At 26.8% G+C, this 17256-nt stretch overlaps 1 protein-coding gene across 2 annotated transcripts in view; it reads right to left on the bottom strand.

Annotated features, from left to right (window-relative positions):
• The window catches only part of LOC113549008, a 51241-nt gene that overhangs the window by 12622 nt on the left and 21363 nt on the right, over nt 1-17256 (bottom strand). For both annotated transcript variants that reach the window (XM_026950143.1, XM_026950142.1), the window contains exons 2-3: nt 6253-6407; nt 5427-5572 (exon numbers count right to left, since the gene is read on the bottom strand). In XM_026950143.1, coding sequence (XP_026805944.1) covers nt 5427-5572; nt 6253-6399 — 293 coding nt within the window. In that variant the 5' untranslated portion in view covers nt 6400-6407. The remainder of the gene's footprint in view (nt 1-5426; nt 5573-6252; nt 6408-17256) is intronic.

Raw genomic sequence — 17256 nt, 5'->3', positions numbered from 1 at the left:
CACTGCACGCCAATTTACATTATGTGTTAATTGGAAATTGAGTGGCCATAATTTAAAAATGTTTTAAAAGATTGAAAAATTGTTGAAATATTTTTAGATATTTTTTTCAACCCATAATAAAACTAAGGTAAAAGTATACTGTGAATAAAAATTTCAATTTGAATTTAAATACTTTGTGTGCAAGACTAGATGTAATACATTTTCCTCTAGACCATTCAAGGTCGGACGCACGTCCGATTTTACTGAAAACTTTCAAGACCAATAATACTTATACAAGCAGTATATACATTTATTTTATAGGTATCGCCGATAGGTTAAACGCGTTCGTTGAACTCCAAACAATAATTATTATTATTTTTTTAACAAAATCCATGCGAGGGTAAAGAATAAAGATACAAATAGATCAAATGTTTGCACGAATGTAATATAATAACTGTGTTACCAATCAACCAGATATATTATGCTAGTTTAATTAATTTATCAATCACGTCCACTATTATATAGGTACGACTGAACAGGTGTACACATATACCTACATAAATATAGGTACCGCCAATCGAGTTTTAAAGTTTTAACGACCTAAAAATCAAATATTATCATTCCTTTGACCTACATAATTTTGAGAATAATAAATTTAAAACACATTTCAACAAATAATGCAAATAAAAACACCGAAATTTAACTAAATAATTTAAAGCAAGAAATTATAAATTACATGTATTCTAATGATTCGGTAATGAAAATATCGATGTTTGTACAATCTAATACGATTAAGTTTCACGTTTAATAACTCGAATATCAAAACCAAACACTCATATTATAATCAGTTTTATGGGTATTTACCATAGAGCAATGGTAATGGTAATGGTATGTACATATATTTGTTTATAAAATGTAATAATAATGAGTAATGACTGATATAATATTTAATATATATGCAATACTGCGTCAGTAAATAAATAAATATAAGGAATTCTCTTCGAATGACGCAATAATATATAAAAATCGAAAAAAAATTCTAAACTTAATTTTTGGTAAAGTATATATTGTAGGTAAATATTTGTTTGCTTCTATAACCACGGCACTTTTAGCTTTACTGCTGTTACAGTATTTTAACATGCATAGTGCGTTATCATTGTACAACACAACCATATAGTGTAGAGATTCTCACGAGAGTCTACTCAACCGGTTTTTTGCGTAAATTTCCAAAACAAAAAAAAAACATATCTATACATTTTTTTATACCTAGAACGGAGTTTTTTTCTTAGTAGTCATTAGCTGTACATTGTCCCAGTTAACAAAAATCACACATCAATTGTATCCGTTCAATTATATATGTTATATCAATGAAATGTAATATTTTTGCATTTCACACTATAATCATAGAGTATAATAAACTATAGATAATTATTATTTATATAATATTAGGTATGTATATAGGCAATTAGGAGCATCTTCATTAAAAACCATAACTCAACGTTAACAACTACAATGGAAATTAAACAATAATTAAAATGTAGCGATAAAACAAAATATTATACCTAATTATAGAATTAATTATATTATTTTGCTAATAATATTAAAAAATTATTATTTTGATAACCGAGTAAAAAACAGATACAGTATAGTTACAGCCTACAGCAGCAGATACTTGTAATGGATAAATTAATAGTATACACTCGTGCGAGAAAATCTTGTAAATAATATTATAAAACCAATCTGAAAAAAAACCGTCTGAGTTGATAGTGATAAGTAAATAAGAAAAAAACGACCTCGAATAAAATACCTATATGCACATATTTTTACACTGATAATCAATAGCGTTACGATAAAGGTGTTAGGTGTGTATAAATTATAACCTGGAACACAATATATACGAGAACAACTACAACAAAAGTTTTATTTTTTTATCCATCACTGTGCCTATATTCAAATTATGTATTAAAGCACAATATACGTGTCCGAATGAAAAATTGTTCATAAAATATTTAAAATGCATTTACGATCAATATAATTGTATGATAATAATTTAATATGAACACGGTAGCAACGGTCGACCTTTGAGAAGTACACACATGTGGCACCAACATTGCTGTTGTGCACTAGTATTACACAGACATAAACATAATAGCGATAGATAAATTTTTAAATATGGCAATGATAATATTATTATCACATATCAACCAACAAAAAATTAGAAAATTAAAATTGGATTTTAAATTCTGACAAAATTCAAGACAATGAATGCATTAGTTTTACAATGATGTACAATGATGTATGTTTAATTTTGTGTGGTATCACCTTTATGGCCAGTATATTTTCAAACTTAAATTTTAAGCGTGATTTTTAATATTAAATGATATCTAGGGTACCTAGGTTAGGCACTTTATAGGAGTCAAAAGAAAAAGTTTCCAATCTTTTTTAAAATAATTGGGAAAAACAATTACGGAAAACAAAAATATTTGAGAAAAATTAGTTTTCGATGAAATTTATTTTATTTTTCGTTTGTTGTAATTTAAAAAATAACTATAGAAACTTGAAAATTTCACCAAACATTAATATTAACATTTTTTGATAATGATAAAAGTATTTTATTATATTTTTTAAAAGTATTTTGAGTCTTTTTAAACATTTAAAATTTACTAGACTTGTAATGTTTCTCAATAAATATATAATAAAATATTTGTTTGAAATTCAAATATTTTTAAAATTAAATTCGTTCCTCATAAATTGTTTTTACAAAAAATAAAAATACTTAAAATACAGTAGCAGTTTTTTTTTTAAGTGTTTGAAGTTTAAATTTTGAAAAGTCGTAAAAACTTGAAAATTATTTTGTAGCTATAAATATATACAATTATAGATTTAATTAAATACTGACACGCTGTATTCTCTCAAAAATGTCTTACTTATGTAATATTTATCATTAAAATTTGAATTAAAATTTAACGTATCAATTACAGTGACCTAGTCGTTGATGATGTTCACTTGAAACTTGAGTTGAAACCTATACAGCAAAGCGACTTACCCAGTTTATGTTATTTTATAAAACTATAGAATAAAGATACAGCAAAATACCGTTAATCCGTCCATATTACATAATAATAATAATAATCATGCAAAATGATTAACTCGTGCCCAAAACCAAACAACGTAAAATACCTAAATAATGTACGATTATATCTGTAAACAGTCAACAAATACACGCTGCCCTTAAGCTTTGGGTTTTCGAATAACAAGGAAAACAAATTATTTGGAAATTATTCTAAAACTCAGTACCTATATATTATACGAGTATGTTATATCAAACGGAGTATTACACGCATAATATAATATGGCGTATTACACATGGAAATTTTACTATCCTCACGATTACATACATATATTATATTCCCGTGAATTTCGAAGGTAAATTATAGCTACTGCTTTTATTTTGATATTTGTGTTAATAATGCAGAATCGAAACGAGAAACGGTTTTCCTCGTTTGTATTTGACGTTTAATAATATTATTTCCTACCGGACCTACCAGCATCATGTCGACATTTGACTCTTATATCCAATAGTTAGACACTAGTTAGATATATCCAACCACACGGTGGTTATATTACACATATATCATATAATATTCTTCTTTTCAGACATGTGTATTGTGAATTAATTGTGAATACATAATATGCGTTTCATGTCCTCGGAGATATAATATGACGTTATTTTTCACACTTTTTAAAATGAATAGAAAGAGAACGTCAATGGATCGTTTTTCGACCTGAAAAACAACGTTTGTTTATCGTTGGACGATAACTACTACTACATATAGGTTTTGATAAGTCAGCCATTTTCGAAAGATGTTGTACCTACATGTATTTTATAGAACGTACAGCATAAATGCTATTTCGTATTACAGTCTGCATTAGCGAGGGGTCTCGGAAAACTTAATAAAAAAATGGACAAAAAATAGTTTTATTAAAAAATGTGTGCTTTCAGTTTTTTGGTTATTATTATTTTTGTTTTTAACAAAACTATTTTAACATAATTATTTACTAACCTGCAGCGCTTATGAGACACCACAATATTCATTAGTTATAATTATTTATGTTTATGTAATAGCAATACATTTAATGAGTCATTGTATATTTGTATTATACAATTCTAGAAAAGAAATCTAATAAATTCAAAATTTATTTTTGTATTTTCAAAATTTTAAGTTCCTTTATTATTTTTATTATTTTAAATAAATCATACATTTAGTACATTATCAATGCTTAAGAATTTTTAAAAATAAACAATAATAATTATCATAACTTGCATTAACACTTAACACTATATATTTTAATTATTAGACATTAAATAATAATTTATTATATAATCTAACCAAATCTCATTAAATGTAAAATATTTGTATTTTCAGTTATTAAGATTTGAAAAATAATAGTTTTTAAATCACACAATTGACGTAATCAACGTAATCTACAACTATTCTTCTATTATTTGACCACATAAAACTATACAGTTAATTTAACATGAAAACGAATAATTAATCATATTAATTTTATATCTTGGGAAAATCATGTTTTGTTTAAAATAAAAAATTTAATAAATATAGTAATTAGAAAATATTTTGTTAATTTATTTTTGTTGAAATGTAGTTATTTTTTACTTCCACGGAGTTCCAAATAATATATGGTTAAAACAATCATTGAATAAATATAATTCATATATACATAAATATAATTTATACACATAATATACCGAATAGCCATTTAAGCCAATTAAAAGCCAATTTACTTTTACAATACATTGTATAAAATAATATTAATATACAACCATGAAATAAGTCATCAAAGATAAATAAACCTACAAGACAATTTTAAAATACTTTCACTGCGGCTAGGACATATAATATTAAACAAAACAAAATTATGAAATAAAGTACGTTACTGCATACATTTATATGGTTTAAGCACATAAAACTTATTTTCGAAGGATAGATTTTATACATTTTTTATGCATACAATTATTTTAGATTTTTTATTACATCAATCATAATTTTTTTTTATAGTTCAATCATTTCCTCATTTTAGATTCTAAGGATATTAAATGCAATCTTATTTATAAATATGATGACTTCGATTACAAATAAAAAATATTACGAAACAAAAACATCAATTTAGGACGACTACAGTGGTATAGATATTTGAATGACTACTTATATTATATGTGTATTGTATGTACACACAATAATAATGTAAATGTCAATAAATTTAATTTAACAATATTTTTTTTTGTTTTTTGTACAAATTCATTTTTTGTTTTAAATGTTACATAAAAAGTAAAATCCTTTATAAAATCGAATGGAAAATATGAAATAGCTATGTTCAAAAGAGACGTAGACCCGTGAAATTATGTGACCAGTTATGGTTACCCTTACCTTTCTTGTATCATCTCGTTAAACGTTTTGCTCCTTTTCCGGAACCCATCATCCAACCTATCCGTTTCAAATTTCTTCACCTCTACCAGTCGCTCAATGATATGCTCCTGTTGTTTTCTCCTATTACTTTTCCAATTGTCCAAGTCCTGCGAATAAACATAATAATAGTGTAATCTTTATACATATAATATATATATATATGCGTCAGTTAATTCGCGCAGCGATGATAATTATTACAATACTAGTTGTCATATTACCGCTATTATTATACTGCAGAGCTACTGAATAGTGATTTTATTACTTTCATAATATAAAAAAGGTTCATAAATTTATAAATCTATAATACATCATACAGTATTATCATTCCACAACAAATTAGAATACTTACAATATATGCCCTACTCTAGCGATCATTTTATAACTATAAATTATATCATTATTTTAGAATAGTAAAATTCAAATAATTTAACAATTTTTTTTTTTTTTTAAGCCAATATTATCTTAATAATTATTTCAGTGTCTTTTTTAATACTAACCAGATATTCTTGATTTTTATTTGATATGTTTAAATTACGAATGAGGTCGTATAATATAAACAATAATCGAGTTTAATATAACTAATAAGTATTTATAAATTATTAATTAACTAAAAAATTTTCGAATCATTAATACATATTATATAATATATTATTTAATAAAATATAAATTTAACGAGTTTCGTAAGAATTTTTTTTTATTTTTATAATTTTTTAAGCCATAGTAATATATTAAATTGTAAGCAGTTTTTATTACATAATAATGCATTATTATTATAACAGAAGCTCACCGATTGCCAGTCGGCATCAAATTCTTTTGGTTTTGGCTTGACGACCACTGCAGCCGTTTTGTTCAGCTGGTCTTGCGCCGAACGATAGAGATCGGACGGTGCCAGCTTGACAAACTGCAGTGGAGCCGGTTTCATGGACGACATCATCTGATCACCTGTAAACACATAATACAACCATACATTAACAATTTATTATATAGTTGTAATTGCAATAATTTGTAATCTCTAAATAAATACATGCGACATGATACATTTATACTACATTATAAACATTGAAATAATTACGCAAACTGAGAACATACAACAAAAAAATTGGATAAATCAAATATCAACACTGAGAAGCAAATAAAAATTATTAGTCCGTTCTGTGTACTACGCGTTCTTACACGCGTAATACTTCAGATATGGTTATAACTTATAATATTAATAACAAACAACTATGTAGATTTTGTCACGAGATATAATTTTCAAAGTGAGCAGATAGTATAACAAACAAGAATAATTTAAAACATTCACTGCATCATATTAAATAATTCAACGTCGACCCCGGACGAGATCTGCGCAGAGCAATGCTGTACATGGTGATTCATCCAGCATGCTTAAGAGCATCCCCCTCCTTAATGACTATATTATAATAATTTGATGACTTAAAAAACAACTCATTAAAAAATCAATTTAGGAATAATCTACATCAAAATTTTCAAAAAAAATTGGTTTAATACAAGACAAATTTAAGTAAAAAAGATAGGTCTCGAATGAAAAAAGAAGTATGTGTCATCAAAGGACACATCTTAAATGATGAAATAAGGAATCCAAGTACTTTAAAATATAGTCCTGAAGAATAGTACTTGAAAATTTCAAAAATAATGTTTTGAATAAGTCAATAAATTATCGAAGGAAAAAATGGAAATGATCAGACTTAGAGAGCCACCCTGTATTTGAAATTCATAAAACTCGTCCTATAGGGCCGCCGAATACATTACCATATTAGTGGTACCTACACTAGGTATATTATATGTAGCCGGTAGCCAGTTATAAGTACTGACTGCAGCAAAAACTCATTACACCAAGTCCAAAGCCTTTCTCTATTCCGCGTAAGCATATACATAATACACAACACACATTGAATGCATTGTCTATATTTACGCACTTCTGAATTATTTTTTTCCAGGTCATTCCATATGTAGATAATATATATACATATATTGCATATGAGCTAGAATGCTAGATATACCCTGCACACGACGCGTACATGTCATTTGCTCCGGGACACTCGACACGTTGGCCCTACGTGTATAGGTATATAAACGGTATATATACCGTGACGTATAAGACCACTCGATAAATTTTGTTTGCAGCCTCGAGAGCCATAGAATCGACAACCTTGTGTATGTCGTACAGTCAACCAGTGCTGCGGGTGGATATATATTATATAATATATAGTAAATACTTATATACAGTATAAATGTACGTCGTTTACATGCACATTCAACTATTTTTTTTATTTATTATAATTACACACAGTTATTACAATTATCATCTAGACGACTTTTTTTCACACCGTTGAGACGTAGGTGCTATGCACACGGAGGTGATATATAAATATACTATGGAGTCTGGATGATATATGAATTAAACGATTTTTTTTTCAAACCACTTGTATTATATTATTATGATGTAGGTACGTCATATTATGTAGTTCTTTATATTGAAAAAAATAAATAAATTACCACAGTTTAACACATTAACACATTCGGTGGGTGTAAAAACGTGAATAATGCTATAGGTATATATTGGGTTTTATTTGCCGCACGCATGTATATCATATTTATACATACGCTATACGAACATAATATAAGACCTCGCGTAGTGTCTTGATTAATTGGATTCAGCTGTTCATGTAGATACAGTATAATATATTATATATACGTATAAGAGCTCTGTAAACTACAATGCATTGATCGCGTTCTTTTTTTCAATATACGCACCGAAATTACACGTAATATGAGCGTATTGGAGAGGTGATCACAACCTAATATTGCTATGTTCAAACCAAAATATATTAGGTAATGTAATGCAATTGTCACTCAAAGTAATCCACGTTACTAGTAGTAGTAAGAATAGTAAAACTTTAAATCTCTTATAAGTATATGTATTATTTTGCAACGTTATTATAATTTTCGTATTTTAAATAATGTTTAAGAAAATAATCAAACACTAAATAACTGTATTAGGTATCTATGAACATTTATACCATACCTCGTAGCGATTAAAAAAAACTTATTGCATTATTTTACAACTACATTTATTTAATCCAAAGATTTGAAATTATTGACTTAACTGTACATTTATTTCATAATTACAATATATTACTATAATATTATTTATTTTTATTTGTCACTGTTTAATATGTATTTTTCGACAAATAACTATATGCATTATGTAGAGAATACTAAATTATGTCTAATTATAGCAACACGCATGGTGGGATGTAGTTTACTTTACAATAAATATTCTATTTTATAAAGTTGTTTCTATATTATAAGCAATTAATTTTAAAAATAAATATTAACAAATACGTTTTATTGTATTCTTAACACTTTAAAATCCTTCTGGAATGCGATGACTTATTCTTGTTTTCAAACTATATATTAAGACATATAAACAGTAAATAAAGTCTAAAACACTATGCTGATTGCCAAGATGAGCGAAGCAAGACAAAAACTAAAATGCCTAACACCCAATCACTGTATTCTGTCCGTATATTTTATTTTATTTGCATCCTTTATTCTTACCTAATGAAATATCTTATGTTATATAGTAAATTGTATGCTTGATTGAATACAGATGATCTAAAATTTAAATCTAACAAACGCGTGATGAAGCAGATTAATACAATTATTTTAGAAAATAATATTTTTTTTTTATGCAATCATAATTTTAAACAATTCAAAAACAGTATAAAAATGTACAGTAATTTCTTATTTTTTTTTTTAACATTATATCTTAAATATAATTTTTTGCTATAATAATATAGTAGGTATACACGTCATAGTCAAATAACTACCATAAAAATGAGTTTCGGTAATCATAATATTAATTTGATATGATAAAATTTTAAGATATTATAATTTATTATTAGTAATCATTTGATTTAATTTTGGGCAATTTCAAATTTTAGAAATTAATTATCTCAAAAACAGACTGTTAAATGAATACCGAACTATATTTAAATATTATTTTATAGATATGAATTAATTTTCTATAAGAAGATGCCGCATGCCCTTAAATTGTTTGTAAAAACAATTTCGCTTAAAAATGAACCACTCAAGCTACAATCATTATTAAGAAACTAAATTTTTACATGATATAAAAGACAATATTTGCTGTGTTGTATAGTATTGTTATTTATTTAATATAATAAATACAATAAAATTTCTAAGTTTAATACACATAAAAATAACTGGTTTTGATACAATAAAAATGTTATCAAATTATATCAAAAAAAAATAAAATTCTACAACACATTAAATATTATAATTTTATTTATTGTTTATTAATTTAGTTTTTAGACTAAAGACTGGTTCTGTTAAGCGAGAAACTATTTTTCCATATAATTTCGCAACAGCTAACAATAATACTGTCATTGAAATGAAACCGCTTGTAAGTTAAGTACTTTAAATTAGTACTTAAAAATTATGGTATAAATTTTTCTCAAAATGTTATTAAAATTAATTTTATATTTATACACCTAAAAGCTCAAAAAGCAGGTGTTTGACATCCTCTTGAAAAATTATAAAACCTTAAAACAAGCTATTTTAGTAATAATAATTCATCTAAGAAAAGATATTAAATCCAGGAAAATATATAATGTAAAATATATTTTACTGTAGTATTTTTTTACTTTCTCTATTAATTCATTATGCGATTACTATTAACATTTAAATATTTATCTTTTAATAACTTCTTAATGAGAAGCGTTACATAATTAATAAGTATATACGACGACATTACCACGGTTGAGTGTTTCTTTTTCTTCGAGTTTTACCTATTTTGCACGTCATATAGTGCATCATTTATAATTATCTAACTATAATAAAAACTCATAAGTGCATCATATAAGCTTAATATTAATAAGACGTTTTTTATGAATAAAAATCTACGTAATTATATTTTTTTATGACATTGTATTAATATACTTATAGATAGATAAATTTCATGCATGCAAACTAAATGCACCTAATCCAAACAATGGTTTGTATTAATGTATACAACTAATAACATCATGTCAATACTTCGTGTTGGCCATAATAAAAATACAATATATATATATAATTTATATTGTTTATATAATATATAAAATGAAATGAAAAAATAATAATATACAAAATACAAATAGAATATACAAATCTCTGTTAAAATTGATTTATGAAGCATTATAAAATATACCCAACAATTTAAAAGATAACAAAATAATTATTATTATAATCTGTATCTAAAATTTATATACCTATATTATAATAATAAAAATTTAACTTCAGTAATAATACTTCAATGTAAATACTTTATGGAACATATCATTAGTTCGTAATATTAATACGAGTATTATTAAATTACAGAAGATATGTTTTAGAAAACATTTAAATATTGTTCTATATAATTTTGTATACATTTCATATTTTAATAGATACTTTAAATATGATTTGTAATCGTTTTCGAAAAATAATGTGAGAAAATGTTTTGTATTTTTTTATGATACGATAATAATGGCATATAATGATTATACTATTACATTAACTTTCGCTTTTTAAAACCATAATGAACCAACAACAATGACAAAACTGCATTTCAGTTTATTCAATATCCGATTTAATTCAAAATTTTCCGTATAACTCGAGTCATTATGAATTTATGCCTGTGCTATTGAACAAATTTTAAAACTAATTTTTACAAGCAAGGAACGCAATACATTACAAAGATCACAAAAATAAAAATAATACTTATATTAGTAGAGGTAACTATACTAATATATACTGTACAAATAATGATGTATGTACAAATTAGGTGTTGTATTTTGAACAAATGTATGATGTGGTCGAAGTTTGTTTAAAACGTACAAATGTACAAATGTATACAAATAATTCGTATAACGAAGACTACTTACCAAGTCATTTTATTATTTCTAACGATAATCGACCTCAATTCCGAATTTTTAAGGAAATGTACGAAAAAAAGAAAATATTCACATTTTTCTTGAAGACGGCGTGCCCGTGAAATTATATTAAACGACCCGTTTAAAACCAATCCAACTGTAGCCTACACGCAACAGATTTTTTAAAATAGCCTCGTTTCCAACTATACAAACCGTTTGCCAGTTGATTATTATTATTATTATTAATTTTTTTATTATCGGATTCGTGGTCTTACAACAACTGCTGCATCGTGACACACGTTGTTAAGTCATAACGATGATGGCAAACACTGTAGTCTAATATAATACAAAGAAAGAGGCGAGGAACAAGAAAAGCAAAATCCAATTTAAATGAACGAATCTAAACGAAAATCCAGAGTGTGAATGTTCAATGTTACTACTGAACGCATTAGTCGTTATATTCGTCATTGTCAAATCCGGAAGTCGATTTCCACCGGGAAAAAAAGTTATGTAAAAAAAAAAAATAAATAAATAAAAAACAAAATAATAGGTTTTATACGTGAAACGGCAAACGCAATAAATAATGAAAATAACAATAATATAATATAATAATACATCATAAACTCGTGGAACACATTATACGAATGACATGCGATGAACGCGTGTGTGTGTACTGTATACATATAAATTATTAAATGTGTGCGTGTATACGAGTTCAATGCGAACGGACGTGTATTACTTATAATACATATTTGTTGCCGTGTGGTTGACCTTGTCGACGACAAAATGAGAAACCCTGTCAGTGCTACCGTTCCGTTCCGGTGCGATGGGTTTTCGGGTGTTCGCCAATAGGTAGGACGTAGGTATAGGACGTGAAGCCCCGTAGGTCTATGTATACGGATACGTATAATAATAATAATAGTAACTATAGTACGAGAAAGGAATGGAAAAAGAAAAAACACAAAACTATCGAAGAAAAACGGAATCAGCATGTATACCGTCGTCATCGTTTTTCGAGGCATCCTTGTCAAAACAACAATAAAATAATATGCGTACATAAGTATAAAATTTGAATTTCCCAATTGTATATTACTGTACATTATACATAAACACTTGGCAACCGAACGATTTAGCGTACGCGGACATTATCCCGTTACAGTCGTTACATGAATAAGAGCAATAGTGCGTCGCAGTTGGTCTTCTCCAAAGCGGTGGCCCGATGTAAGGTTTTTTGATAGAAAATTAAAGGAGTCGATCCATTTCTTAAAAAATTACATCACCCAAGCCGACATAATGGCTGTGACGTTAAAAGTGTCGTTCAAGGTCTGTCGGAAAACGAACGGCTGTACTTTTGCTAGTAATAAATAATAACAGGTCAAAGTCGAATTTTCACTGACCATCGACGCAATTATACAAATTCTATTCGAGGGCATATAAAATAAAACCATTGAGGGTTTTATTGACGACACGATTCAAGCTCGTCGGCAAGTAGATAATATGGGCATATAGACCTTGGTTGCAATTATGTTTTTCATTTTCAGTTATTGATCGAAATGAAAAAAAACTGAAGTAACATAAATTATTTATCGGGTCGCAAACGGGTACAATATTACACAATGTATAAAAGCAGCTTTTTGTAATATACATTTCCAACCAGATACTTTCCTGAGACACTTTTCATAATTTAAGGTGCCACTGAGCTATGTGTCTACTTATAATTTAATAAATAGTTTAGTCTAGCATAATATTAATATCAATAAAATAAATTTTACTAGTATAATAAATAATTAAATAACTATACATAATATATGAATTATGAGTATGTAATTGTAACCTTATTAATTACGATAAACGTTTTTTTTTTTTTTTTGTTGAGCCAAATAAAATATTGAAGCTCATTCATTGAGAAACATTTTATTAATATATTAGTTAAAATTTAATTCATACAAGCACGTAATCTATTATTAAATTTAGAATGGTTTATCGTAGAAAAAGATGTAGTCTTAGATAAAGAATTAAATCCGTTTAACAAGATTAAACACAACAAACATAGTATAATCCGGCTAATATAATAACAGCAGCTCACCTATTTTAAAAGACGTCAAACACGATAAAAATATATATATAGGTAGCTTAATTCACGCTTCCGCAGTATAATAATAATAACAGAGCTTAAGACATATCTAATGATATTATGATAAATTAAATAACTAAGTACCATATGTCTATACATCGACACATAATATGAATAATTATTATTCATAGTTTACAGATGTGATTAAATATTAAATCAAGTATGATTATTGATAAGGATGCAAACCAAAGAATTAGTCGATAGATTTTAGTCCATAAGTCTGTAATCATTTATATCATCTGTTTTCTCTTTTTCATTAAAATCCACCTACGTCAAACATTAGTACCTATTCAACTGATATAAATTCGATTTGGTAGTTGATTATCATAAAATTACTAGATTTATACTTGATAACAATATTTACATACTTGCTATACATTAAGTTCATTATCTAATGTGCTCATCATATTAATAGTCACATCTGTTGAATATAATTTTATTTTACATTTTTGCATTAACTATATTGCAACTACGACGTACAGAAATATAAAAATGCAATAAATAATTATGATTAGTATAGATATGTGTATAATAATGTTTGATTTAAGTCGTCAACTATTCGCAGAAAACAGAACAACTTAGAATCGTAAACATATAATGCATATAGATACGACTGTAGTCTGTAGTCAGTATCTCTACACACGTATATTAGAATAAATTAGTATTACATAATAATCTAACATCAATCATCTAGTCAAAAGATTTTTTTTTTCTAATGATTTTTGTAATTACAATGTTTTAGCATGTAAATAATTTCAATATATTGATATAATAAACTATTGAAATAAAAATTCTACTTGCATTTTTATTTTTGTAATATGCTTCACTTTACTGTGCTTGAACGTACTTGAATTACAACTTTGCAGAACATTAACCTTGCGTTTATTATTAAATGAGTTCTTACACTAGATTTTATTTTGTTTATTTATTCTTTTTATTTAATATATGATGAGTAAAATTTAATTTGCAACGGTTGAATTGTTTTTTTTTTTCAGTCATCGAATTCGATTACTTAATATGAATGACTATCAAAATTTGCGATGAACACAAAAGTAAGCACGTTTTAAAAAACCGTAGATCAAAACATTAATTACCTTCGAGACGATTTTTATAAACACATATCATCCGTAAAATATAACTATGGCAAAAAAATAGATGTTATAAATAATAGTCGCGTCTTGGATTCTAGGTATTAAATATTGACTCGGTCATTATTTTTTTTATATAATATGTAATGTAAACTCGTGTAACCACATTAATACGAATAAGCTAGTCTTATTTTTCAAATTTGTTGCATACACATCGATCATCGTACTTACAATACGCATATCTTACGTGTGATGACAAACTGACACTCATATTCCGCTATTTTGTCTTTATATATTACACACTGACCTGCGTTCATTGTTTCTAATTTTGTTCGTCATACATCGATCATTCTCCGTAGAAGGTAAAAAAAAACCTAACGGGAAATAAAATGCGTAAAAAGAAGTTAATGATAACATTCAGAATTTCATAGAAAAAAATTCAGTAAATATATGAAAAAGTTTATTTTCCTATACAAGTTGTACCTACAATGTACATTATTAATAATATAATATACCTACAAGTATAGGTACAAGTATAAGTACATATATCACAAATCGTCCTTCATATATAAACGAAGAATTCCATTTGATATTGGTATACAATCTCATCTATCTATATATTATTACTTCTACTCCTCGTAACTATTCATTTTCAACTAATAACATCAGAATTAAAAACTAGTTTTTTCGCCAACGACCGCGCTATATCATTACAAAATCATTCGAATTTAATACACATAATTATTAGTGCGCAAAAGGAGACGCGATAATAATCCAATACTGTAGCTACGGTGAAACTAATTCTGTTATTCGTATATATAGTTGACCTTTACTAACCGTTTTTTACGTATTCCAAATGCTGACAAGTCACTTTTTGTCAAACTCATAGGGGAATGGCGATTTGGAGTCAGAATGGTATTATGGCAATTCAAGTATCACCATCGGACATACAGAAGTTTCGAAAAAGCGTAAAACTGCAACAGCAGTCGTCCGAGCAAATAACACAGAAATATATTATGATGCTATGGCATGTACAATACCGTCAATACCTACTGATATATAATATAACTTAGTACGAGGCTCGGTTAGGAACATCAAGCCTGGAGGCAGAAAAATATATATTTAACATTTTTTTCATAATTTGATCAATAAAATAAAAAAACCACTATTTTGCCAATATTTAAGCAAGAAACAAGGATGTTTTAAAGAAACCACACACGAGATAAGATGTGCAAGAGCCAAGAGGTGGAAAAAAATATAAATACAGTCCGGCATTACTCGCAGATGACTTGTCTATATCCATATGATTATAACCAAATATAATAATATAACTTACGGGGGTCCCCTCCACTAATATCGTAGGAAAATAACTGCACGAATTTATTTCCGTTATTACCTATACACAATAATAATAACACCGCTCACAAACAAACGGCATGGCGGGGCCCTTACTTAAAAATCGGAATCGTTAAATATATCGGTCAGCAATGAACACTGTAGATTTCGTGTGTGCCATTCGCCAGAAATTATGAATATTTAAAATACATGCGTGCATTATAAATCAATGCGTGTTTGGCTCTACGACAGTTATTTTTTTTTACTTTTTAAAATATATACAGTTTGTTTGAATAGGAAAACCGTGAAGACCGAAGACCCATCATCACAAGTCATTAAAATAATCATAACATTGATGTAACATGAAATGTAATATTTTTTAACATAATATATAGGTATTATTTAAAGTATAAATATATACATATGTGCAGGTATTGAGTTCAACGGTACTATAATATTTATACACGGTTATAATAATTTATGATTAACAAGACAACGTCGTAGCTAAGTGTGTATACAAATTAAATAAATAAATACATGATGTATTGTGTAACTAATACTTGAAAAAATAATTGCAAATAACCACAACATTGAAGTACGATACGTAAAAATATAAGATATATAATATAAATATACATTTCATTCTTTCAGAACCATCTATAGGTTAATCCATAACAAGATAAATTATTTAGTAAATAAATCCCCAAAGTAGTAGATAAACTCTCTCTACTACGGACATTGGTAAGTATTGAAATATGATGTCATGATTATCGTGATTTTCTAATATACATATTGATATATGTATAATATAATAGTAACCTGTAAGTTACAATACGATTATTTTTTTAGTCACAAAAAGTTCAGCAATCTTAACCCGCAGAAATTTTTTCTTAACCTCGTCCCAGGAACAATTGGACACATTATTATATTATATTAATTTATTAGTGTTGGTTGATAATATAGCTCAGGATTATAAATCATTTAATAACTTAATACGGAAATCAAATTATTTAAACACAATTATCATTGACTTATTATCCTTATATAATAAATAACGTTTGTAGTATATCACAGCAGTGATGTGCAATGTATATTGTCTATAGATATTATGCAATGCGGTAATTCGCAAAAAGAAGCAAACATAGTAGTATAATATATTCTTCGATACTATTATTATTCTATAAGCATATAGCGCTTTTTCATGGGGCATTTGTAGTCTCTCTCTCACGTAATTCACGCATAAAAACACCAAAAACAATACCATTTCACGCGAATATTACCAATAATTTACGGGC

This window comes from Rhopalosiphum maidis, chromosome 1 (assembly GCF_003676215.2).
Source record: "Rhopalosiphum maidis isolate BTI-1 chromosome 1, ASM367621v3, whole genome shotgun sequence".
NCBI classification, from domain to species: Eukaryota; Metazoa; Arthropoda; class Insecta; order Hemiptera; family Aphididae; genus Rhopalosiphum; species Rhopalosiphum maidis.
This window is presented reverse-complemented; position numbering and strand designations above follow the sequence as displayed.